Source organism: Mobula hypostoma, chromosome 7 (genome assembly GCF_963921235.1).
Source record: "Mobula hypostoma chromosome 7, sMobHyp1.1, whole genome shotgun sequence".
Classification (NCBI taxonomy): Eukaryota; Metazoa; Chordata; class Chondrichthyes; order Myliobatiformes; family Myliobatidae; genus Mobula; species Mobula hypostoma.
This window is the reverse complement of record NC_086103.1, coordinates 119,947,952-119,975,661: the sequence shown is the minus strand read 5'-3', so window position 1 is coordinate 119,975,661 and position 27,710 is coordinate 119,947,952. Positions and strand designations below refer to the sequence as shown.

The 27,710-nt window shown below is 38.1% G+C and overlaps 1 protein-coding gene across 2 annotated transcripts; it reads left to right on the top strand.

Moving 5' to 3' along the window:
* The first annotated feature begins 709 nt into the window (after window positions 1-709).
* On the top strand, window positions 710-27,710 carry LOC134349488 (beta-1,4-galactosyltransferase 3-like). 2 transcript variants are annotated; one of them, XM_063053878.1, is made up of 6 exons: window positions 710-1,219; window positions 4,251-4,516; window positions 12,427-12,617; window positions 21,326-21,448; window positions 21,923-22,027; window positions 24,396-27,710. In XM_063053878.1, exons 1-6 carry the CDS (start codon window positions 958-960, stop codon window positions 24,532-24,534), a joined length of 1,086 nt encoding a protein of 361 aa, XP_062909948.1. In that variant the 5' UTR covers window positions 710-957; the 3' UTR covers window positions 24,535-27,710. The 2 variants fall into 2 exon arrangements, with proteins under 2 accessions (XP_062909948.1, XP_062909949.1); XM_063053879.1 differs by having other exon boundaries at window positions 711-1,219; window positions 4,281-4,516; window positions 24,396-27,708.

Genomic DNA, 27,710 nt, shown 5'->3' with positions numbered 1-27,710 from the left:
TGGCCTCATCCTGGCTACGTAAGTACATTGTTCTGCTAATAAATGGTTCTTAAGCGTTTATTGGAATTCCCTGTCTCATTTTGTTTTACTGGTTGAACAAATTAACCAGAAACCTTTCCTACTAACTGACATCACATTTCTGAGTTACCTTGCGAGGGTACTCCTTAAATCTGTTTGTAATGTAATTTCCTTATTGTGTGTCAAGCATGAAAAAAAAACCATCTGGGATGAAATTGATAAATTAATTGCGTTAAGTGTCCAAACCATGGTGACCTATATAAACTTGGAAGGGCATAAGAGATGCTTCCTTTACAATAATGGTCATTGCTTCTGCTGGGAGAAATTAATTAGGACACCGCCGCTTTTCTATTTCAGTTCTTTCAGGGAGATACGCATCGCTAACGAGGTCAAAAATGATCATGCATCACGAATCCTTGAGAATGTGATCGGGTGAGGGTGAGAGCTGCTTTCCGACACCCTCATCGTACTCAAGCTGACTGTTCCTCCCGACCCGCCAGTTTAGACGTTAGCTTTCGCCCGCAGGGTACACCAGCGCGCGGACCGCACACGGCGGTCACTTGGCTGCGAGGAGCGCGTGGTTGTAGGTGTTGTGTTCCTCGCGCCTCCCTGGCAGTGAGCCAATGAGGGGGAGGAGGGGAGGAGGGGAGTGGGTGGGACTGCGACGCACTCTCGAGCAGTGCGCAGCGCAGCGCAGGTGTGGGCAGTGTTGTTATTCGCATGGTGACTCGCTGTCAGGGAGCACGGTGCCGATTAGGGAGGAGATCGGCAGCCGCGCTTTAACTCCTGCAGTGTCAGTGTCCTGTCTTGGTACCAAGCTGCCATGCTCGTCCATTCCGGGGGGTGTAGAGGCTTGCCAGCTCTCAGCAATGTAGTCGGCGGCGGCGCCGGGGACGAGTGGGCGCTGTGAAGCCGAGAGGTAGCCCGGATGGGCTGTATATGCGGACTGCAATGACCCGCCTGTGCTCCCCAAGCCGGCCTTGCAGCCTGCTTGTCCTTGCTTTGCTGCAACTGGCTTTCGTCCTCTTCCTGTACCGCCGCAGCCTCTCCAACTCCTTCACCAGTTTGCTGTATGAGGATGACCACGGCGGCCACTGGGATTACACGAAAACCCACGACGTTTACACCAATCTCAGCCTGATCACCCCAGGTCCTGACCGGGAAACTTTAGTACAGTGTCCCGCCCAGTCGCCGCTGCTTGGTAAGAACACATGGTGCATGAAGGGCACTAGGTTGCTCTGTTATTTGCCTATTCCGACGGCGGAGCACTGGGGTTGAAGTTCATGCCGCAACTATAGGCTCCTGTTAAACTGTTTGATTTTCAGGCGCTTTGCATCAGGTCGGTGGGGGGGGGGGTGCGATATGAGTTTCTTTATGCACTTTGAAGGCAAGGGGGAAGGGAATGGTTCATTTAGTGGGGAAGTGAAGATTAAAACGATGGAATAATTTGGGTAAACTTGAGTTGTAGATCTTGGTCCCTTGTACAGAAATAAAGATTTCAGAGTTTCCATATTTTGAATGGGAGACTATTTTGGCTCACTATGTCAGAACTGATTAAAGCTCATCTCTGGGATTTGAACTCATGCCTATGGGCTGTTAAGAAATTGCTTTGAAGCCAGGAAAGGGATTTTCAGTAAAATGTCGGTCTATGTAAACAGTGTATAAAGCCAAGTTACGTTTAGTGTTATGTGGGTTAATATTTCCCTTTCGATCAATGTTAGCAAAATATTTCTGCGGAGTTACTTCGTGGTTATTGGCGACTGTTTGCCTCCTTTGGCTACAACTCATTATTGACTCTTAAGTACTCTGGACACAATTTTTGTGGGGCCAGCGGTCTAAACTAAATCCTTTAAAACGTTCTTACGGTGATTTATTCGTGTTGAAGTTTTCGTTGTTATGTAATCTACTTCTCATTTCCCACACTTGAACCTTGATTAGTGCTTTGTCTACTCGAGACTTATACTCGCTCTCTCTAATTTGAGGTGTGCAGAATTTCAGTATTCGCGTACTAATCCACTTGTACTGTACGTTGCTCTTGTGCGGCAATGTTATTGTCTCCTAGTTAAGTAGCCGCCGGATTTAAAAATGTCTGCATTGCTCAACCTTTATTTTTCTGCTCAAGTCCCTTTTTCCAATGTATTTGTTCTACCGCTGTCTTTCTATGGAGGGAAATAAACAGTTGACGTTTCAGGCTGAGATCCTTCATCAGGACTCGGATCTCAGTCCGAAACGTCGACTGTTTATTCCCCTCGGTGAATGCTGCCTGACTTGCTTCGTTCCTCCAGCATTCTGTGTGTGTTGCTCCAGATTTCCTGTATGTGCAGAATCGCGTAATAATACTTTTGTCACCAGGCCTTTCAGTTGCGCTTGTATCCTAAGCAAGTTTGAAGATTTTGAAAATTCTTGCGCTAAGGGTGCTTTGGTATGTTTTGCTGTTATAGTAACTCAATTTGTATAATAGCAGCAGCCTTGTTTATAACAACCTTGACCTTCATTACTTCTCAGCTGCTTGTTCTTTCCAACTTTAGTCAACTTGTATCCTGTCTCCTTGTTCATAATTTCCTTCCTACTCTCAATTATAAAAATGTTCTCCATTGACTATATTTTTAATTCCTTTTCAGTTTGCTGCTTAATTTCTGTTCAGTACTTTTGTAAGGTGAATCAAGTGGAGGCTGTAGAATGGATAGTCTGGAAATACATGTTGATTTGAAACTAGATTGAGCTAAATTTTCTATGCATGTCTAATAACAGGCTCAAAAACCTGTTCTCTAGCATTCTTAAATGCATACTGAAGCGTATCGTTATCAAATAACTTTGGGGAAGGATCATCACCCTCTTTAATATACATTTAGTGTTGCAGTAGATCACTTTGAATGTTTGTATATTCTGGGTACAGGTGAAGTATATGCACACTGTTTCAAATACTTTACCACTCATTTTAATTGACAGTACGCCTTGGCCTAAATCAATTTAACCTTGTGGACAGATCACCCACACTTAAGTTTACCAAGTCATTAAGTTTTGCAGATTCTTGCTTTCCCATTGCTATTTCTGTACCAAATTATATTAACAAGGAATGAACTTACACTGATAACATCCTGGAGTGTGTTCTCTGAATGTATTCTGAAATGTTACAGCTACTTAACTCTGTAGTTGCAATCTTACAAAAAATTGAATCCCATTTCCTACTTTACATAAATGGGTATAAACAAGTTAGCAGCTGTAATGTACACCCAGCCAGGTTTCCAAGGCAATATATTTCTTTAACCCTCACCTTTCCTGTTGGTTTTATTGACTTTTGTCTCCTTTTAAAATTTTAGTGCAGGATTTGAATAAAACAATTGGTAGAAATTTTATTTAAAAATAAAATATCTACAGTCGGTTGAAAAAGCTCACATCACTTTACATAGTTCAACTGACTTTTTTCTGTATAGAAGATGGTGTTGGATAAGCTATGGAAATCCATGGTTTAATTGCATCAAAATTTGGGATTAGTGTGCAACATATAAGAATTCTTATGACTGCATTATAAGAAAAATCTAAATAGTTACAGAAATTTTTATGAATTAAATGACTGCAGTGTTTCAAATGTAGCTTTTTAAAGTAATATTTGAGGGTAACGCAAGAGATAACTTCCTACCAAACTGAATAAGCTATTGTATAACAATGGAAAAGGTCATTCGTGCTAATAAATGTTATACCTTGAAGTAACTGGTGGCAAAAAAGTTCACTTTATGTCCCAAGTATTTCAGTCTGAAATTTTGTACTTCACATTGCTATTGTTACACCAAATCCAAGCAGACTAATGTTTATCGTATTTCTGCAGAACAGTAAGATTTGATCTTCAGTTGGATTTTTTTCCAATTATTGAGAACAAATTCTTGTTCTTTACCATTTGTGGATGTACACAATTCTTTGCCACCGAATCTTGGTGCCAGAGTGCTGGTGGGAAGAGAAGTTCATGTTTTTGATGGCAATCTATGCAGTGTCATAGCAAAATGTGTTTTGCAGGATTTTAGCAAGGTTTGATTGCAAACATTTCTGCCTAAACTTCATTTAGTCTGAGTAACATATTCTATGTTTTCAAATCTCCATGTTTGAACTTTATGCTGAACTCTTCAGAAAGGTTTGGCAGTCTAGTTCATAGATTATTTTTCTGTTGCTTTGGGAATGTCATATTCAGAACTGTTAATGATTAAGAATGTTATGTTTTTGTGATTTCGACCATATAGAATATACATTTCTGTTGTCAACATTTACAGTTGGACCATTGACAATCAGCTTTCAGAAAATTCCAATTATGAGCAAAATTGAAAGAAAAAATCCATATGTAAAATCTGGTGGGCGGTACACTCCTCCACACTGCAAAGCTTGGTATAAGACAGCAATTCTTGTTCCTCATCGAAACAGGGAGCCACATTTGCGCCAACTTCTATATTATCTTCATCCATTCCTGCAGCGTCAACAGCTTCAATATGCAATATATGTCATCCATCAGGTAATTAATTTTGGTTAATACAGAAATGTTCCTTTGTTACTTAGTTGTAAGCTTCAGCTTTTTAATGCTAATTAGTCTATACTAAATTATTTGTGTTTCAGACTGTCATATTTTTATGAAAGTTGTTAATTACAGTGGGAGAGGAAATATTGTTTGAACATTTTCAGCTGGTAAAAATTTCCTAATAGTTTTTGCTATTTAAAGATGCCTAACTAATTCCTGAGATTTAATATTTTACTTCAGTTATTTGCCTTCAATGTAAAATCATTTGATTTAGCCTATGTAATTGGATTGCTGGTTATTCAATATTTGCCAACATGATTTTTTCTTCATTGCTATATTTCTTGTTTAAACTACTTGAACTTCAGACTTATTGCAGGGTCAAAATACATGCTGGATTTATTATTTTACCACTTCATTAACTGCCAATTGTGCAGGTGAATTAATTTGTTCATACTTGTCACTGTGTTGATTGGATCATACTTGTAGCTTTTCTTTGAGAAACCTTGAGAAAAGCAATTAAACTGATTTTCAAGCACATGATGCAGTTGTTAGCACAAGTTATAAAGATTTTATGACAATTATTCCACTCTGTATTAGGGTAATAAAGACTTAGTAGTGAACATCTACACCACATCACACATGGGGTAATCTAGATAAGTGGTCCCCAACCTCTGGCCGTGAAGCATGCAGGGGTGCAGTGGTAGCTGGGACACACCCAGCACATCTTTAAGAAAGAAGTGGAAATAAACAAGTTAATTAATTAGGTGCCGCCTGGCACGTAAATGTCAGCCCAGGTCAGAGGCGATTGCCGATTGCATAAATGAAATCGGCAATCGCCTCTGATCTGGGCCAACATTTGCGTGCCGGGCAGCACCTAATTAATTAGCTTGTTTATTTCTGCTTTTTTCTTAAAGATGTGCTGGGTGCGTCCCAGCTACCACTGCACCACTGCATGCTTCGTGGCCCGGAGGTTTGGGACCACTGATCTAGATCACTTTAATCAATTAGCAGTAATTTCTATGGAGATTGAGATCACTTGGATTAATAGGCACTTGGTAAGGGCCAAAAGATGCAGGTTTAAGTGTAGTGGCCAAAGTGGATATTGTTCAGAGTAATTGATTATCAAAGTATGTATACCATATACAACCTTGAGATTCATCCTCTTGCAGGCACCCATAGTAAATTAAAGGACTACGATAGAATCCATGGAAAACCACATCCAAATACCAACAAATATCCAACATGTGAGAAAGAACAAATCGTGCAAATGATACATAGAATATGAGCTGTAGAGTTCCTGAAAGTGAATGCACAGGCTGGGGAGTCACTGAGGCAAGTGAAGACAATCCAGCAACCTGATGACTGCAGGGCAACAACTGCTCCTAAACCAGTAGTGTGGGCCCAAACCTCCTGCACCTCCCGCCTGCAGCTGCATCTCAATGGCTTCTTCCTTGTATAGGAGAATGTGAAGGTGGTAAATACATTTTACAGGGTAGAAGTGACACCAGAAGCAGAGAGTGGTGGTGATAGGGCATTCAACAGTTAGGGGAACAGACAGGAGACTGTGGATCTGAAAGAGATCATGGATGGTATTTTGCCTCCCCGGTGCTAGAGTCAGGGGCGTCTCAGTCCATAGCATTCTTAAGGGGGAGGGTGAACAGCCAGAAGTCCATGGTACATAATGGCAGTGATGCACAGCGGCATGCAAACGTTTGGGCACCCTGGTCAAAATTTCTGTTACTGTGAATAGCTAAGTGAGTAAAAGATGACCTGATTTCCAAAAGGCATAAAGTTAAAGATGACACATTTTTGTAATATTTTATGCAAGAAAACTTTTTTTCTTCCATCTTTTACAGTTTCAAAATAACAAAAAAGGAAAAGGGCCCGAAGCAAAAGTTTGGGCACCCTGCATGGTAGTACTTAGTAACACCCCCTTTGGCAAGTATCACGGCTTGTAAATGCTTTTTGTAGCCAGCTAAGAGTCTTTCAATTCTTGTTTGGGGGATTTTCACCCATTCTTCCTTGCAAAAGGCTTCTAGTTCTGTGAGATTCTTGGGCCGTCTTGCATGCACTGCTTTTTTGCGGTCTATCCACAGATCCAAAAAGTTCTATTTTAACTTCATCAGTCCACAGAACTTGTTTCCAAAATGCATCAGGCTTCTTTAGATGTTCCTTTGAACCTTTTGAATAGAACTTTTTGGCTGCAATGAGCAAAGGTATGTTTGGAGAAAAAAGGGTGCAGAATTTCATGAAAAGAACCCCTCTCCAGCTGTTAAGCACGGGGGTGGATCGATCATGCTTTGGGCTTGTGTTGCAGCCTGTGGCACGGAGAACATTTACTGGTAGAGGGAAGAATGAATGCAATTAAATACCAGCAAATTCTGGAAGCAAACGTCACACCGTCTATAAAAAAGCTGAAAATGAAAAGAGGATGGCTTCTACAACAGGATAATGAACCTAAACACGCCTCAAAATCCACAATGGACTACCTCAAGAGGTGCAAGCTGAAGATTTTGCTATGGCCCTCACAGTCCCCTGACTTAAGCATCATCGAGAATCTGTGGATAGACCGCAAAAGAGCAGTGCATGCAAGACAGCCCAAAATCTCACAGAACTAGAAGCCTTTTGCAAGAAAGAATGGGCAAAAATCCCCCAAACAAGAATTGAAAGACTCTTAGCTGGCTACAAAAAGCATTTACAAGCTGTGATACTTGCCAAAGGGGGTGTTATTCAGTACTACCATGCAGGGCGCCCAAACTTTTGCTTCGGGCCCTTTTCCTTTTTTGTTATTTTGAAACTGTAAAAGATGGAAGTTAAAAAGTTTTCTTGCATAAAATATTACAGAAATATGTCATCTTTAACTTTATGCCTTTTGGAAATCAGGTCATCTTTTACTCGCTTAGCTATTCACAGTAACAGAAGTTTTGACCGGGGTGCCCAAACTTTTGAATGCCACTGTAGGTAGGAAAAAGAATGAGGTTCTGAAAAGAGAACATAGGAAGCTAGGTAGGAAACTGAAAAGCAGGAAAAGGGTGGTAATTTCTGGTTTGCTGCCTGTGTTAACGTGCCAGTGAGGGTAAGAATAAGAGATTTGGCTAAGTGTGTGGCTGAAGAATTGGTGTAGGGTGCAGGGTTTCAGGTTTGTGGATTGTTGGGGTCTCTTGAGGAACGTGTAACTTGTACAAAAGGTACAGGTTACACCTGAACTCGAGGGGGTCTCAATATTCTTATGGACAGGTTTGCTAGAGCCATTAAGGAGTGCTTAAAATAGATTAGCAGGGGAATGGGAACCAGAGTGATAGTTCAGAGGACTGGGTAAAAAGGCAATTTAGAATTGTTCTGCACGCTGCGATTTCAAGCCTTCAGGCTTGGTGATGCCTGAAACGGCAGACTGAAAGTGAACTATTTCACTACTTCCAGTTGTGGTCTATGAAGAATTTGAAGGTATTGACAATCATCTTGAATGTTACAATGAAAATGAGTATTTGGAGAATGCAGTCATCAAAAGCACTGTATGAAGGCAGTCCATTATCTGCACTGGGTGTCTGCACTAATTTTGTTCATTTACAGTCAATCAAATTGAAACGGTAGCATGCTGGTTGTCCGTCATATCCAATGACGACAGTGAAACCTGTGTGGGAGAGTTATTAAAGTGGAAAAGAAGTTGTACTCGTGCAGTTCCATTTTCTCTACCTCAGAAGTCTGGGTCTAGTGGTACAAGCAGTCATCATAAACTGTAGTATCATAAACTTGGTTGCAGTGGATAATCAGACTTCTGTGCCTTATCATACCTTTAACTCTCCACCGCTGCCTTGGCCATTGGATCTCACTGTTGATCTCATCCATCGAGTCCACTGGAGCTAACTTCACATGGTAGGACAGGCATGTCCATATTCTACTGGGGTATGAAGCCCACTAGCTGTCCTCACCTGGTTTAGCCAGCCTGTTAGAGCAGTTTACCAGGTGTGGCTGCTGTCACATACAAACAGTTACTTGGAGCCACAGGTGAGAGCTGAGTGTCAAGTGAGGACCAAAGGTGAGTGAGCTGCCCCAGAAAGGACCAGACAAGACCCTTCAACAGAGATGCTCCGCTCCCTGGGTACCCTATACATGACTGTGTACACTGGATGAATTCCTCTGTAAATAAGTACTAGCAGCTGATACGGTTTTATAGTACTGTAGTAACATTGGTAGTGTTCAAATTTGTTCTGTATTTAATTTAAATTTTATTACTCAGTTAAAAAGTAGTTTGTCTTTTTTATACCTTTTTAGTATTTCCATGAAATTTTGGCTAATTGAGGCCCAGTGTATCTCAGTTAACTGGAATCCACTGTACTTCGATAATTTACTTTGAACATTTGAACAATTATGTCAATGGGAGAAATGGAGTTGACAGCTAAAGAGTTTGTCATTGTAAGTCTGAAAGTTACTTTTCCTGCAGAATTTTTAAAAAAAAATGTTTTTTAAATAGCTGTTTATTTTGCTACTGCAAGTTCAAAAACTCCTGGAGGCTGTATTTTACATTGTTTAATAGACTATCATGAGCACTTGGCAATTGTAAATTGTCTTCTGCAGTGAAACTGGAAGCCTGAGTTGAGAGGAAATGTTTGATTACATGTACTGTAAATGTTCTTTTCAAAGCAGCCTATTCTTTGCTAATTTCCAAAGTATATCGAGTGGTTCCCTGATTTAAAAAAAGATATTATAGCCAATTTGTCCTGCACAAGTTTTCTCAAACTTATCAACAATATTTCCAAATCACTTTATACAGACCATGTTTTAAAGCTGAACAACCTGTAATCCTTCTTTGCCCAAAACCAGGTATCCTTTGATTTTAATAGAATGTATTAGTTCAACATTAACAATGAAATTAAATAGATTGACTACATCCTGTCAGTGGTGTATCTCCAGCATCCTTGTAAGCTGTTGCAAAAAAAGGGCATTTATTCCCAAATACTATTCCTGAATATTAGTATGATCACTAATACAGTATCACTCTGTAGGTATACAGTATAGATATTTCCATTAGTTACAGGAAATTATAGTCATTCACCTTGAATCTCAAGAAGATCTTTGCATTATCCCTGGCCATAGGAGTGGGAGCAGAAGATTGGAGGATGTTCCATTGTTCAAGAAATATAATAGGGATAATTCTGGAAATAATAGACCAGTGAGTCTTATTGTTGTGATTAAACCATTGAAGAGGATACCTAAGAACAGAATTTACAAGCATTTGGAGAACATAGACCATAGAACCATACAATTTGGCTCACGATGACCTGCTCCGATCAATATAACCCTTCCCTCCCACATTGCCTTTCATTTTTTTCATCCATATGCCTGTTTCAGAGTCTCTTAAATTTTGTTAATGTTTCTGCCTCTACCACGACCCTACACACCTACCACTCTATATGTTTAAAAAAAAATAAACAACACTTATCTGTGACATCCCTCTATACTTCCCTCCCAACACCTTCAAGTTATTCCTTTAGAGTTGTATTAGCTTTGTCCACCCTGGGAAAATCTCTGTCCACTTGATCTATGCCTCCTATCTTGTACACCTCTATCAAGTCATCTCTCCTCCTCTCCAAAGAGAAAAGCTCATAAGTAGGGGCAACATACAAAATGCTGGAGGAATTCAGCAGGCCAGGCAGCATCTATGGAAAGGAGTACAGTCCACATTTTGGGTTGAGACCCTTCAGTAAACATCGCCTTACTATTTTCCATAGGTGCTGCCTGGCCTACTGAATTCCTCCAGCATTTTGTGTGTTGCTTAGATTTCCAGCATCTGCAGATTTTCTTTAATACTCATAAGTAGGGTGATTGAGTTCAAGAGTTGTGAAGAAATTTAGCAGCTTTATGAAACTGTAGATCAGACATGGAGTATTGTGCTCAGTTCTGGTCGCTTCTTTAATGGAGGGATATTGAAGCTTCAGAGAGGGACCAGAATGCTGCTTGGATTAGAAAACATATCTTGTGAGGAAAGGTGTACCAAGCTATGTCTGTCCTCTATAGAGAGTCAGAACATGAGAAATGACTTGATAAAGGTGACATGAAAGATTGAGAAGCATAGATAGAGTAGAGGGCATTTACCGTTTTCCCAGGATGGTGATCGCCAATACCAGGAGACATCTGTTTAAGGTGAGTGGAGGGAAATTTAGGAGTTTCTGCAAGATGTCAGAGGTAGTTTTTTATTTTACACAGTGGTATGTGCCTGGAATACGCTGTCAGGCTTGGTGTTAGAGGCCAATACAATCGGGACTCTTAGGCTCATAGATGTACGAAAAATGGAGGGTTATGGGATGTGTTGGAGGGAAAGATTAGATTGATGGTGGAGTAGGTTTTTTAATAGGTCAGATTGAAGGGTATGAACTGTGCTGTACTGTTCTATGTTCTGTTTCAGATGACAAAGAAGATAACGGAATCTAGCAAAAACTATTTCTTCTAGTAGCAACCTGGAACAGAAGATGTTAAGAGATGTAATATAGTAAATAATGGGAAGGATTTTGATAAAGAACTTTCTTGTGATGAATAATGAGACTTGTTGCTCCAGGATTTTAGATAAATACAGGAAGGCAATATACAAGGTGATTTGTAATATACTGCTTAGAGGTTGTGGAAACAATGTCAATAAATTTCACTTTGCTCTTTCTTTTGAAGAAAGAGCTTGCAGAAGGGCTGGCAGGAGTGGGCAGGGGAATGGATAAGTGTCTTTTCCAAGATCCACTGGGGTATGATAGAGGTAAATGACCTCTGACTCTTTATTCAATGCCTTAAAAGAGGCGTACTTGGTTAAAGAAAATGTCAGGAATGCTTTAAGCTGAATAGTGAAGTCTGGATCTCTCTTCAAACATAACTCAGGTAGATCAATTGAAAATTTAAGAATTGAGTTTTGGATTTGTGTTAGTGGTATTAAACACTAAATGCCAAACTTGGTCAAGAGATGAAATTCAGATTGATACAAGTTGCAGAAGGGTTTGAGACAATCCATTGTTCCTAAACTTGTGTATTAAGGAAGTTATTGTGGCAATAACTTCCTTATTGCCAATCACTATCTCTGTAACAATCACTAAAGGCTGCCAATACTTGTGTGCAAGGTGAAATTAGCATTGAGGACGTACAGAAGAAAAGACTGCAACTTTTCCGGACCCGAGAGCGTGGAATGAGCCGATGTTTAGGCAATTTAAGTGCTGGGCTAGATTGAAAAGGACAGGGTGTCTAGGCTGGAGGTGAGAATTCTGTTAGTGTTCTGTTCACTGCTCCATGAGGTTTACTGATCTCTGCATTGAACTGAGGTTGTGGTCTACAACAAACGGGCTCCTGGACTGGCTGCATCGCTGAATTGGCTCCGTCGCTGTGGACTCACTTTCATGAACTTTAGTTCTGAGTGTTATTTGTTTAGTTTTTATTGTTTGCACGATTTGTTTTTTTTTGCACAATGGGAGTTTGACAGTTCTTATTGGGTTTATTTGATTTTATGAGTGTAGGAAGTCAAAATTCAAGGTTGTATATAGTATACGTGTACTTTGAATGATAGGTTCAATCATGCTCCATAATTTGTGGCACCCTGAAGCAGCAGAATGGGGCTATTTTATCTATGGTAGCACTTTTTTTTAAGTTTAAAAACTGTCCAGTCAAATGTTTCTAATTTCTGATAAACTAGAAGGCAACTAACTGGAAAATTTGCACTGGGATTCCGATTTCAATGTGACTTGTTGCATTGTAATGTTATTTTTTTGGCTCAATTAAGACTATAATGATAGTTTGAAAGCTAACCAAGTGTTTTGAAATCGGGTTGTTTATGCCAATGACTTTATTTTTCAGCATATCACTTAATTACGTAATGCAAGACTGGTTACAACACTTGTTCAAATGTTTTGTTTGAATGCAAATTATTTTCTCTTCAGACTGGAAATCGTACATTTAACAGAGCAAAACTGCTTAATGTTGGAGTGAGAGAAGCACTAAAGGATGAAGACTGGGACTGTCTGTTTCTACATGATGTTGACCTTATTCCTGAGAATGATCACAATTTGTACGTTTGCAATAAAAGATACCCCAAGCACGTATCCAGTGCTATGAATAAATTCAAGTACAGGTATTGAAAATTACAGGAATAAATAATTATTTTCTCATTCTTATATATTTTAATAACTGTTTTTGCAGATAATTCAGCTACTTATCAGACTGACTGCAACTAACATAATGCACTCTCATGGCAGATGCTGCATTTCATTATAACTTTCTTTCCACCATTGAAAGTAGTGTTATGTATTATTAATCATAATTTGGGCTTTTCATTTCTTGGTTCTAAAGAACATACACTAAATGCTATTCCTTTTGTCTTTTTTTAGAATTACTGGGTTGCAGTTTGTTTTTTTCTCTAATAATATCTAATTTGGCCTTGGTGTCCCCCATGTACTATCTCATTTGAAAGATTTCCAACCATTTGTTCACCAAAATAAACATTAAAATACTGCACTGGAAAATCGTCTCACTTCAGGGAAGAAACTGTAATTTGATCCGTGGCTAACCACTTTGTATGTGTAATCAAGCATAGTTGTTAATAAGTGACTAAGGGTTTGGCTTTGGAATTATGTTACACTGTTAGTAGAACTCAACACTAAATAACCAGCTTTTTTTAGGGATCAACTTAAAATACTATACTAACAAAATTCATCTTTGGAGACTGCCTTCTAAGTTTTTAGTCATGTAGTGCAGCACAGTTAGAAGCTGAGGGTCTTCAGGAAATAGTATTTTGTTTTTGTGTCCACAGACAATTTTTAGATTCAGTTATACTTTATTTTTCTGTGCATGTATTTTGTTGTTATTATTGTCATTTTGGTGGCAAGTATATTTGTCTTTAAACTGAGGTCCCCTGGTTCTTCCTGTCAACATTTATAAAGCTTAGTACACTTTTCAAAATCACCTGCATAGTTGACACTATCATTAATATTAATTTCAGTTCTTTATCATTTCATTAATATAATTAGTAGCTCCACACTCCAGTTCGTCAGATCAATTTAGCATTTCTACTTTTTTATAGTTCTTTGTCGCCCCTGCTATCTTACCTTATTTCATTTCTGGTTATGGGCCTCTCATTCACTATGATTGCTCCAGAGTTACTAATGTTCAACTGTTTTCTATCTTTGTTGATTTGGTCTCTATGAAATGAGTCTTCACTTTTGTCCTAACCGCTTCACATAGTATGACCCAAACTATTATTCCCTGAAGGTTAGTGGACGCAGACATGAAGGCAATTTTTGAACAAAAGGTCTAATCATTCAATACCATATTTGGCTAGACCATAAAGCAGTAGTGTCTGCCAAGCTGCTCACGACTGAGGGATTATCCAGAGGGGCAAATATAAACTGGATTTTCTACTGCAGTTTGCTTAAATTTTCTCATTTTCTCCATGTTCATCTTTAACAGATATGAAGAGCTCATGGATTTCTTTGCTACTGTCTTGGTTAATTTTCTACTTCCTGAGTCCCGAGCCCAATTTTGCTCCTTGCCAATTTTGGACTTTAATCTTTTCATAGGTTGAATCTTATCTCCCCTGATGTACATGACAACTTTGGAGAGAACATTTTCTGCCTCTGGTCATTCTCTTGTTTTTCTCCTGAGAACCCACCTTTTCCTTGCTGAGCCCCATATTTACTGATGTCGATGGTGCTCTTGCATCTATACTTATAAATATTTTCACTGTTTTGAAAAAAATACTACCATCTTCAGCATCTCTTTTCCTATCAAGTGCATGATCAAAATGTAGTCTCCCCAATTCATGTCCTTGATCTTGTTTGAATTCCTCAAAAGCATTTTCCACCTTTGTTACATAAGCAAAATGGCACTTATCAGAGTTACCAAAGGCATTCTCTACGGCTATGGTATTGTCAAAAAGTGAAGGGTCTTTTACAATATCACATATTTAAAGACAAAAAACTTCTGTGCATCGTAGCTGTTCAGGCAGCATAGGTGAAAAGAGAAAGTCGATTACCCTCATCTTGATTTACTTGTGATTCTATAAAATATGCATCCTAAGTTTTTCACCAGGATTTTTTTTTGTTTTGAAAATGCATTGACTTTGAAGGACCATGAGTGAAATATGGAAGTAGCTGAATTCCATAGAGACAGTATAAGGGGATTGAAATGTTCAATAAACCTTTATCTGTTGATTGTAATGAACTGTCAATGCTTTTGCTCCTTTCAATGTTTCTAGGATCCAGAGTGCTAACTGCTTTCTGATTGCATGCATCAGTAGATTGTCAATGTTGAGCGGTTAGTTAAGACTAAAGGCTGATTTATACTTGTGCATATGGGCTACGCCATAGGCTTGATTTATACTTTTGCGTAGCCCTACGCCGTAGCGAGCATGCATATTTCTGTCTGCGTCGCTCTGCAGTTCACCGCCAAAACGCTAGTTGGCGGTGGGGTTTCTATGCCACTGTGTTGAGTTTCTTCGTGAGAGACATGGATGAAGAAATGCATTTCAAATATTTTGGGATGTTGACAGGTAGATTTGACAATTTGGTTCATCGTCTCCAACCATTTATTTCGAATCAGTGTACAGACATGGCAGAGAAAAGCAACTGGAAATGCGTATGAGGAAATGCGATGCTACCAAGCGGACCAATCACAGTTGTTGCGGTCTGCGTCACCATGACGCGTGAGTTACATCTTTGGGGAGGTGCACATCACCCTACGGCTTAAATCAGCCTTAATCAAACATCTGAAAGGGCAGATGCCTGGTTGCAAGCAAAGCTACAAGCTGTTATTACAGAAAGTTATTTTGAACTTCCACATCCACGACTTCTACTAAAGTGCAAGGGCAGCAAGCTGTTGTGCAAGTTGGGAAAAATTTTGACATTCCTAAATGTGCCTATTCCAATAGCAAAAAAAGCAGTTGGAGACAGGCAATAAAAGTTGACCTTGCAAGTGATCGCCATGTCCCAAAAAGCTGGTTGTAAGAGTGATATAATTGTTGATTAACGATTGAGTTTTTGGATCCTGCATTAAACGATTGGTGGAGATGGTGCAAACCAGATGATTGTCCTATATTGTGGGGTATGTGAGGGTGGGGGGATGTTTAGAGTTGCTTTCCAATGAGCTCAGAAGCAAATGGGAGCAGAAAGCCACAGCAATAAAGTTAGTCATTTCCAAATGTTGTATTTAGTGACTACACTTTTAATCTTCAGAATAAGTATATTTCTATCAAAGTTAGGTCAAATGAATCGTACTAAAATTCAGATGTTTAGAGTCTGCATTACTGCAGACCTCATTTCCACATCTTGAGCTTGAACTCACTGCTACTCACTACGCTAGCAGCTACTTGCCCAGCATTTTATCTGATAAGTGCTTTTGTAGGGTAAATATCGCTTTCAGCTAGACAGAGCGATGCATGTCTTTTGCAGGAGGTTGTCTGCCATTATTGGAATGGATTGCTGAGGTGATGGCCACCGGCAAGGCTGAACCCGTCAGGTTGGATAATCCTTGTATCTAGCCTTTGTCTCCTATTTTGCTGCATTTTTGGATCATATTCTCTATGAAGTGCAGATGTGAGCATGCATATTTCATTTTTTACTTTTTTTCAGATCCTTGAGATAGGTGGACACCAAAATAGTGGTGAAAATGCATTGTAATGTTTCTCACACTTTAATCCACCATCTTAGATGTTGAAAATACATAATGTAAGAATGGTTAATGGGTAGCAACCATGTCAGCAGCCAAATCTACTACAGGTGACAGCCTGTTGTATGCGATATTCTGGCATTTCAGTTAATAGTCTTGTACTTTTTATCCATTTCTCTGCCAGACATTAGTCACTAAATTTGCTGTCATAGTTACTTCAGGTCTGTGTTCTCTAATTAACAATCCTGCAGCAAGTGGAAAATAGTGTGGAGGGTTGAACTGCCACTGCAAATTCCCCAAGATATGTGACAAATTTGTATGAGGTTCTTTTGCCTACAGGTATAGTTTCAAACATTCCATGATTTTTCCTGTTTTGCTGCTGTCAGGCTCAAGTTCTTTGCTGAAAGAATCCCAACTAATTATTCCTAAAGGAAGTGAGCACCTAACTTTGAGAGCTAAGTCTTTTTGAGACTAATTGATCTGGTTTAAGGGCAATTGTGAACTTCTGAAGCATCCCTCCTCCTCTTTGGTAACTTTGCTAGGCCTTGAGAAACTTGTACTGTAATGGTTAAAGGCATGTTAAATCTGAAGATGTATTCACTTCCAAATAGTACACATTAATTTGATCTACATTAATGAGTCCTAGTTTACTCACATGTATCCACATGTACTTCAGTTAACAAGGGTTGTATTGGAGTTTGGTTGTAGTTGCTCTTTTTATTTTTTTGATGCATACCTGACTCATCTATTCAATGGTGTTCATATTACTAATCTTATGTACAACTGGTATTTATACTAAGGTTGAAGGCTTGAGATTTGAAGCATTGCACTGAAGGATGGTAATATTAAGTTTTATATGTCAATTAGTTTGTAATTGCCAAATTTTCATAATGGGGTAATGTGGTGTAATAATTTAAAAGCTGAATTGAGCTTTTTACTCTGTGCAAGATGTTATATTGAGTAGAAAAGCAAGAGAAACTGCACAGTTAAACCAATTCTAACACATGTATTTAAGGCAAATGAGTACTGGTGATCATTTGCAAAGGGTTGTGAATGAAAAATGGTAGTCAAATTAAACATGAAACGTAAATCACAATGAGCACTATTATAAAAAGGATTTGGAGATCAATGGAAATGGTACAAAACAGTACTAATGCTTAAAAATTAAAACCATCAGAAAAAATTGAATCTTAAACTTAAATCATTAGGCTTATTTAGATATGAGGTGATGTGAGGGCTAATGATTTTTAAGATGTAAGACTTAGATATTGTAGATGTAGTTGTTTCCACACGAGAAGAAAACTAACCAATTTAAAATACAGTACACCTGATTATATCCATTAGCGAAAATGAGAAAAAATGCTGAAAGGAAAGACCTATTAAATCATTGGAGCACAGTTAGGCCATTTGGCTCATTAAGTCTGCTCTGCCATGTGAACATGGCTGACTTATTTTCCCCTCTCAGCCCAGTTCTCCTGCCTTCTCCCTGTAACCTTTGATGTCCTTTTAATGAAGATCTTATCAACCTCTGCTCTAAATATACCGATCAACTTGGCTTCCACAGCTTTCTGTGGCAATGATTTCCACTGATCCACCACCCTCTGGATTTAGAAATTCCTCATCTTTGTTCTAAAGGGACATTCTTCTATTCTGAAGCTGTATCCACTGACACTCTCCCAATATTGGAACATCCTTTTCAAGTTCACTCTATTTAGGCCTTACAATATTTTGTAAGTTTCAATGAGATCCCCTCATTCTTGTAAATTCCGGTGAGTACAGGCCCAGAGCTATCAAACACTCCTTGTATGTTAATCCTTTTGTTCCTGTGATCATTCTCATAAGCAGCCTCTGATCCCTGTGCAATACCAGCCCATCCTTTCTTAGAAATGGGGTCTGAAACTGATCACAATATTCCTAATATGTTGTGCCTTATAAAGGCTCAGCATTATGTCCCTACTTTTATATTCTAGTCTTCTGGAAATGAATGCTAATATCACATTTGCTTTCCTTACTACCAACTCAATCTGTGAGTTAACCTTTAAGGAATTCTGCACTATGACTCCCAAGTCTCTTGCACCTTTGTACAGGAGCCTGAAAGCACACATTCAATGATTGAGGAACAGCTTCCCCTCGTCCATTAGATTTTTGAATGGACATTGAACCCATGAACACTATGTCATTACTTTTTTCTCTTTTTGCACTAATTTAATTTACTTTTTAAATATATATATTTAATTTAGTTTTATTATATATTGCCACATTAAAACTAATTTCACGATATATGCCAGTGATAATAAACCTGATTCTGATTTCTGAATTTGTTCCTCATTTAGAAAATAGTCTTTGCCTTTTTTCCTTTCACTAAACTGCATGGCCATACACTTCCTACACTGTGTTCCAACCGCCACTTTGTTGACCATTCTTTTAATTTGTCCAAGTCCTTCTGCAGACTCCGTTTCCTCGACACTACTTTCCCCTCCACTTATTTTTTTTATCATATGCACTCCTGACCTCAAAGCCATCAATTCCATTATCCAGGTCATTAACATATAATGTGAAAAGTAGTGAATCTGACACTGACTCCCTGTGGAACACCATTAGTGACAACCAGAAAACCAAAAAAAGCCCCCTTTAATCCCACCCTGTCTTCTGCCAGTCAGCCAATCTTCTGTCCATGCTAGTCTGTCTGTCTAGGTACCATATCCGATGCGGACTTTGGTGACCATGGTTTTCCATAAAGATCTATCCTTCGTTTTTTGGATGACTTCCATTTCCTCGATGTGCAGCCACCTGGCTATGCTTTTGATGTACATAAGTAGAGGTCTTCCTCTAGGTTTGCTCCCCTCAATCTTTCCAGAGAGTATGAGTTTTTCTAGTTCAGCATTCTGCATGATGTGTCCTAGGAATCTGAGTTGTCTTTCTCTTATTGTTGGTATGAGTGATCGAACTGCTTGGGCTCTTCTGAGAACTTCTTCATTTGATGTGTGTGTGGTCCATGATATTTTTAACATCCTCCTGTAGAACCATAATTCACCGCTTCTAGTCTCTTTTCCATTGCTGGAGAAATGATCCAGCATTCACTTCCATAAGTCAGGGTAGAATAAATGTAGCACTGCAGTGTTCTGTTTTTAGTGTACATGCTCATCTTCCTGTCTGTTAATACGATCTTCATTTTTTGGAAAGCTTCTTTCACCCTTGCTATTCTGTATTTGATACCTGTGTCACACCTGCCATTATTTGTTATTAGGCTGCCAAGATATTTGAATTTGTTGACTTGTTTGATGTTTGTATTTCTGATCTTGATCACACATTGTGGGATGTTTATCTTTCTGGAGATGACCATGCTTTCTGTCGTCTTGGTGTTGATTGAGAGGCCTCTGCGATTACTTTCTACTGCCACGATAGCATTTCTTGAAGTTTTGTTTCTGAGTCAGCTATTAGTACGATGTCATCAGCGTATCTGATGTTATTTATATTATGGCCTCCAATTGTGAATCCTTTGATGTCTTTGATACTTCTCAAGATATTTTCACTATACAGGTTGAGTAAGTCTGGCGAAAAGACACAACCTTGCCTGACTCCTCTCATGATATTCACAAACTCACTCACTTGTCCTTCTATTCTGATGGATGCTGTCTGGTCCCAGTATAAGTATCTTAAGAAATGTACATCTTTCCCATCTATGGCAAGATCTTGAAGTATTTCCAGAAGATCTTGCTGTCTGACAGTGTCAAAAGCTTTTGTATAGTCAATGAAACATAGGTAGACGTCTTTTTGTACCTGGATGGCTTGTTCACAGATCATCCGTAGCATGAAAATTGCATTTCTGGTTCCAGTGTTTTCCACAAAGCCGCATTGTTCTTTATTGATTTCTGGTTTTATACTGCGTCTTGCTATGCTAGTATCTTCCCTTTAATACCATGGGCTCTTGTTTCACAGCCTCGTGCAGTACCTTGTCAAGGTCTTAAAAATCCAAGTGAACCTCATCTACTGATTTTCCTTTGTCAGTGCTATCTGTTATTTCCTTAAAGAATTCCAACACATTTGTCAGGCAAGATTTCCCCTTCAGGAAACCATGTTGATTTTGGCCAATTTTATCATGTGCCTCTGAGGACTCCAAAACCTCATCCTCAATGATGGACTTCAGTATCTTGCCAACTGCTGAAGTCAGGCTAACTGGCCTATAACTTATCTTTCGCCTCCCTTCCTTAGAGTGAAGTGACGTTTGCAATTTTCCAGTCATCCATTACCATTCCAGTATCTATTCTTGAAAAATCACTGGTAATGCCTCCACAATCTCTTCAGCTACCTCTTTCAGAACTCTAGGGTGTAGACCATCTGGTTCAGTTGACTTGCCTATCTTTAGACCATTCAGCTTCTCACGCATCTTCTCCTTAATAATAGTGACTTACATCCTGACCCATGACACTAGTTTTTCTGGCATGTCGCTGGTGACTTCCAAATGAAGACTGACACAAAACACTCAGTTCATTCACCATCTACTTCACTAATGATGAACAAATTTCATTTTTGACTAGTCTTATTTGTATACGACTCGAAATTCCCAACACCACTTGATTGTTAACTGTAAAATTGTCTAGCTAGTGTTTGCTTCAAGGGAATTAGGGATAGGTAGGAAATGCTGTCCTAGCCAACACACCCATGTCCGTGAACAAGAAAAACAACAGTTCATTTATGACGAAGTTTGAAAAACGGATGAATAAGGGAATGTAAGGTTATATAAGGAGCTCGTGGAATATTAAATCTGCCTGATTCATTTCCTGTGCCATTCATATATGTTAAACTTGTTTGAATGAAATAATGCTTATGGCAGAAATGTCGTTTCTCTCGTCACAGCTGGGGCTGGGTGATGTTCATATTAGGAAGCGCTGAATTGAAATGATTTGTTCTCTTCATGGTTAGTAGATCAATATAGTCTTGCCTATCCCCGCAGTGTGTAAATTTCAAGTTGCCTCCAATCTACATTAAACTCAATTGTATGATAACGTATGCTGATTCAGTATACATGAGTGTGCAGAATTTTTTTGCATGTCTATAAGGAATATCCATATAGCTTACCCCATATCAGTAGTAGAATATTTTCGGTTTTATCTGCAATTTGGTATCTCATTGCATAAAACTGAATGGGCATCTGCATTTTTTCCATTTTCTTTATAGGCTACCTTATAGGATGTATTTTGGTGGTGTTTCAGCCTTGACTCCTGATCAGTACATGCGAATTAATGGCTTCCCAAACACATACTGGGGTTGGGGTGGAGAAGATGATGATATTTCTGCTAGGTAAGATTTAAGTCAAAGTTTAGAGTATTTATTAAAATGGCTTGGTTTACTGTTGTTTCGAAGTAATGCTATAAACTGCTGTAGTTAATAAGCCACAGGTTTCTATTTAAAATGCTTAATCGTTCAACTAAATTCTTTTCAAAATGATACTGGGTTTTTGAAATGCAGCCCATTATTACTGGCAGATCAATTAAATACAGTCATTGTTGATTATCCATAAACTGTTCTTGTTTTATTAAACTTTATCAGTATTTGTTTCCCTGATTATTGGTTAAATCGATAACTGTGTATTAGACTAAATATATGATTAATTGGATTATTGATTTGAGCTCCATGTTGTATGCTTAAAGTAAGTTATCTGTGAAAAGTATTAGCTATCAGCCTTGTGGTAATCACGCATCTAGTTGGGTGATTGTGCAAAGGTTCACATTGGAACAACTTGTAAATAATCACAATTTTGTTTTTTTTATTTAGGATTTACTTTGCAGGAATGAAGATAATTCGAACACCCCTCTCACTTGGACATTACAAAATGATAACACACAGTATGGATGTGGGTAATGAAAAAAATGAAAAAAGGTACTTTCAAAAGTGGTTTAAATCTGCAAACAACAGGAATTCTGCAGATGCTGGAAATTCAAACAACACACATCAAAGTTGCTGGTGGCGTGCTGCGTTCACCAGCAACTTTGATGTGTGTTGCTTTAATCTGCAAGTCAGCTTTCACTTCAGTAGTTCCTAGGTGCAGGGTGAAGTGGAATTTTAGTTCAGCTACATTAGTTCATTTCATTGATACATAGTGCAGAATAGGCCCTTCCAGCTCTTTAAGCCATGCCGCCCTGCAGTCCACGATTTAATCCAAACCTAATCATGGGACAATTTACAATGCCCAACTAACCTATCGACCAATACATCTTTAGATTTTGGGAGGAAACTGGAGAACCTGGAAGAAAGCCACACGTGCACAGGGAGAACCACAAACTCTTTACAGGCAGTGGTTGTGGGAATTTTGGGCCAGTTTAGATTTCAAAACAGTGATATAAAATGTATTTTAATTCTTTTGCAGTATTTACTAAGAAATACAGATCCACTAATGTTGTAAAATAAGTTACATGGGTATTTGAAGCAAACTACAAATTTAATGACAATATTTTGATTACCTTTTGATTTAAAAGTATTTTCCATACTTGACTTCCAAATTTAACTTTACTATGACAGGGTTGGTGTATAATTGGTTTTGCACCTGTTTGTATTTTTGTGAATTGATTGATTAAAAGGCAGTTATTGATGGTTTTGAGCTTAGATTTCCATTTCCTTTCATATTTGCAGTGAAAGTTTGTTTCTTTCTTTGAGCCCTTGTTACTTAAGTCAATACAGAATTGTTTCCTGATAGGAAAGGAAGATAAAAAGTAATTCTGGTATAGCTACTTTCTCCCCAAGATCCCTCCTAATGGGTAAATGGGTGTTAAATGACAAATGGAGTTTAATTTGGATAGGTGTGAGATGTTGCACTTTGCAAAATCAAATCAAGGTAAGACTCATAGTGAATGGTAAGGTCTAGACGAGTGTTGTAGAACAAAGGGATCTTGAAGTATAATTGCATGATTTTTGAATATGGAGTGAGGGTGAATGAAGGTTGCGTTTGGTGCACTGACTTTCCATCAGTCAGGGGACTTGTTATAGAACTTGGAGATCATGGTACAATATGCTGGTGAGGCTGCTTTTGGAATATTGTGTCCAGTTTTTGTACTCCTGCTGTAAACTGGAAAGAACGCAGGAAAGTTTTAAAAGGTTGTTGCCAGGACTTTGGGGGGGCTGAATAATAGGAAGATATTGGACAGATTCCTTAGTTTCTCAAACCACATTGTCCAACACTAACGATCATTCCATGGTCAAAGTCACTTAGATTAAATTTCTTCCTCATTCTGATGATTTGACTAAATATCAACTGAACCTCTGCGTCATGACCATGCATGCTTGTATGCATTGAGTTGCTGCCGCATGATTACCTGATTAGATGTTTTACGTTTGTACATTAACAAGCAGGTGAACCTCATAAACTGGCTACTGAATGTATAAAATCAAGTGTGTCATAGACAGAGTGAATGATGCACTTGGTTTCCTCTGCCCCCCCCCCCCCCAAGTTGGGCAGTCAAGAACTTGAAGGGGAACTTATCAAATGTGAATGGTCAGTGCATGAAATAAGCTGCCAAAACAAGTGGTTGAGGCGCGTATAATAACCTTCAAAAGGCCATTGGACAGGTACATGGATTGGAAATATTTAGAAGGTTATGGGACTAGCTTGGATGAGGATTTGGGCCAGAGTCATAGCCAAAATGCTATGCCTCTGACTCTATAGCAAACATTTTGTTTTCTGGTCTTTTTGTTTTGGCTTTTACCAATAAAACAAGCAAATTTAAAAATTGGATTGAAATAAAATGTTCTAGGCCCCTTGTTCTTCAAAAAGGGCTACTGAGTTCAGAATCAGATTTGTTGTCACTGACTTAATGGTGAAATTTGTTTTGTGGCAGCAGTACAATGCAGGAATAACAAATTACTGTACTTTAAGTTACAATAACAATAAATAAGTAGTTCAGAAAGGCATAGTGAGATAGTGTTCAAGGAACATTAAGAAATTTGATGGCAGAGGGGAAGAAATATTTGCGACTATAACTAAATATTTTTAGAATGAAACTTTGTTGTTACTTACAAACTAACGAACTACAAGGGCTCGTTGAGTAATCTGTTGGAAACCTTGCTGCTCTTTAATCTGTGCTGCTAAAAACTGGGATGTTAGGATTAGTTTTGTAGGCCCTCTGTATTCTGATTTAATAAGAACAAGATTGGAGAGGCAGGCAATTCCTGGCACTGATAACAGTTTGATAAAATTTGACTTTTTTTAAATTCGCAACTCTAGCCAACTATTCACAATTTGATTATTTTACAGATTTGACATGGTAGTGAAGGTATCAAAATCATGGCGATCTGATGGAATGAATTCTATCAACTATAGTTTACTTAAGAGAGAAGAACTTCCTTTGTATACCAACATTACAGTGGACTTTGGAAACAGCCCAAGTGTTTAGGTGAAAGGTCAACTGCAAATGTCAGTCTCCTCGCAAGCTAATAGTATGCTTTAAGGGGTTTCTCTAAATGCTGTAACAAATGGAAGTTATTGGATATGCTGGAAATCCAAAGACATTCATGAAGTCTAAAGGGACAAATATAAACTCACTGCATCATATCCTTTTGGAGTTACATTCAGAATAATATTCCAGAGTTTTCAAACATTAGAGCTATTTGATAATTGTCATCTGCGGAAAACTTCTTTGTTATTTATTATTTATGATATATCTATTTGTGCACATTGAAAACCTAAATTGTGTGACTTTCAGGATAAAGTTATTGAATGGTTAATTTATATTATTAAACATTTAACTTCAGGTTTTGGAAAATCACATGGTCGACTTCATAACTGTCTCTGCAGTGGAATTTAGGAAATCAATAAACCAAAGGAAATTGATAAATTTATACATTTTTATGAATGTTGCATCTTAACTATTCCCTTTCAAAATTACAGCTTTAAATGGCCACAGTATTGTTATAATAATAAGGAAATGTATACAGATACATGAAATTCATCATAATATATTTGGTTTGCATGTTATTTTCATACTTCGATATTCATCAACACTTGTAGGGTGCACTATGGTGACATTTCAGTCGATGAAGTGGGTTTGCTATCAATCTGCTAACGAGTTTCACCTTGAAATTGGAGGAATTTTGTTTTTATGAAAACTTGAAACTAAATTTGGTTCTGATACATAGAAGTACTTGCATATATGCAATATATTAATGAGTGTGTCAGTTTGAAAAAACCACCACTTAATCTGTATATGTTATTTCTATTATTACATTTTTTAGTAAGTTATCTTTCCTGTGCTGAATGCTACTTTGATTCTTTAGTGCTAGTCATTTATTATGATTGTCTTCTGTTAAGTTAAATATTTGTCACTACATAAAGTGGTCAAACTTGTTCCTTACTCAAGTCTTATCCCCTCTTTTCATTTTTCCTCTTGCAGTTCTTACCTTGTAGTTACTTTTCATATTGACTTCTTATAGGTAGCGCCATCTGCCTGGCTTCCAAAGGAACATGAATATTTCTCACAAAATGCAGCCTGCTGACTTTCCCCATGCCTTTTTGTTTATTTTTTTAAGTATGTGACTTGTGTCAGCAATTTGCCTAGAACGCATCCTCTGCCTCTGATCACATCCTAGCAATATATTATCCAATTGAGATGACTTGTTTCTTCTAAATAGAATGGAGTTCTGTAGCACAGCTGTGTACCCATTTCTGTTCTATGTGTGTATTTCCAGGTTCTTGCTGTTAACTTGTATGAAAATGACATATTTGAACTGAGTTCATTTGAAATTGTAATATAACTGCAAAGTAAAATTGATCCAAAAGGATATCTATTTTTAACGTAATAAAGAAAATGTTGGGAATGCTCGGAGGGCTAAGTAGCATCCATGGAAGAAAAACCAGTGTCTGTCATTGATCTCAAACTTAACCTTGTTTCTCTTTCAAGTTGCTGCCTGATCAGCTAAGCATTATTTAAATTTTCCAGTACCTGCAGTATTTTGCTTTTATATTGTAATTTAAGTTAGATTTCTGGGAAGCCATAAAATCCTGCACTGAAGGTCATCATTTTCCCCATTGTGCCTTTTGTCGCCTCTTTAGAAGAGCTATATAATTAGTTTTTACTTGATTACTCACGAAAACCCTGCAAACGTTCACTTTTTAAGCAGAGAACAAATTCCACTTCTGAAATCTAAATTTATACTTGTAATTCACTGTGAACTCTTATCACCCCTTTGCTTTCACCTGGTGGTCTATTGTAGGGATGAAAGCGAAGGGATGTTTCTGTATTACCATGGTGAAACCTGTGTCCTTGGTATACTAATCTTCTTTGTTGACAAAACAATTTCTCTGCATTCATTCTAATGTAAATGCATCAATTGTTAACACCTGTTCAATCTCCCCTCTTTAGGGAGAACAATTTTGCTTTCTGCAGATTACAAAAAGCCCTCACCCCCATTATAATTGTAATTTTTAAAAAGTGTTGAAGGCCATGGTTTTACTACTTAAGGTGTATGTTTATTCTTCAAGTACACAGGTTATATTATTGAATATATGCAAGGAACACTCAACAGTAAATAAATGGAAGTTACTAGATGAGAAAAGATAATTTTGTTCATTTTCAAACTGTACTGATAGTTATTCTGTTGTTCATTAAATAGTCTACAGATGAAACAAAGCAATGCTTAAGATGATTATTCAACTGGTCCAAAACTTAGTAGAAAAGAAGATTTGAAAACTGTAATATTGCAGTGGAGATCTTTCATAAAGACCCATCAAAGAGCCTGTTGCAGACACTTGAAGGGTTTTCTTCATAGTGAATGAGAATTCCACAACTTTTCCTTGCCTTGTATTGTTTTGAGTTGGTTTCTAATTTGAAAATTTACTCATGGAGCCTTTGTTCACTGATGGTAGTCACAAACCTGTTTAAGTGGCACATGTTGGCAATTGAACACTCACAATGCGCTGGAGGAACTAACAGGTCAGTCAGCATCAGTTGAAAAGATTAGTCGACGTTTCCGGCCGAAACCCTTCGTCAGGACACATGTTGGCAATTGTTGTCCAAGATCTGTTTTGAGCGTATTAAAATATCTGAAATTTGTATTCTGATTCTTGATGTTTTCACTGTAAAAATTGTGTAGTAAAGATACAGTAGCATCCATTCAAACTTGGAGAGCTAAAAAATTGTGATTGTGGTGAAAGCAGTAATCCACCATGTCCTGAAGAGATTCCATAGTAATAAGGAAACATCAATGTTTGTCAGATTTTAGACTATACAATATTGTCTTGATATGCAGAATAGGAGTTCCAAACTATATTATAATTTCTAAAATGGTGGCTGTGCGTAAATGTGTGCTGCCAAGTTAACATTTGTGTTGGATTAATAGAAATGTGGAAATGCAAACATTTTCATTTGTTCATTAACTATAATTCTGCAATACACATAAGAATCGTCTATAGTTTTAAATATTGGTATTTTTTACTGATCTATAATTGGAAAGTTGCATGAAGTTGAGAAATATTGCTTACGAATAGTTGGTATCATAATTATTGAATTGCACAGTAAGTGGATTGAGGCTAAACAAGCCAAAAATAGTTTGCAAATGTTACTGTAAAAGCTAC

Excerpts from the sequence above, each read along its gene's own strand:
- LOC134349488 (XM_063053878.1), top strand. The coding sequence starts at position 958 with ATGCGGACTGCAATGACCCGCCTGTGCTCCCCAAGCCGGCCTTGCAGC. Across the intron at positions 12,618-21,325 it reads ATGAATAAATTCAAGTACAG|GCTACCTTATAGGATGTATT; the intron begins GTATTGAAAATT and ends TTTTCTTTATAG. Across the intron at positions 21,449-21,922 it reads GATGATGATATTTCTGCTAG|GATTTACTTTGCAGGAATGA; the intron begins GTAAGATTTAAG and ends TTTTTTATTTAG.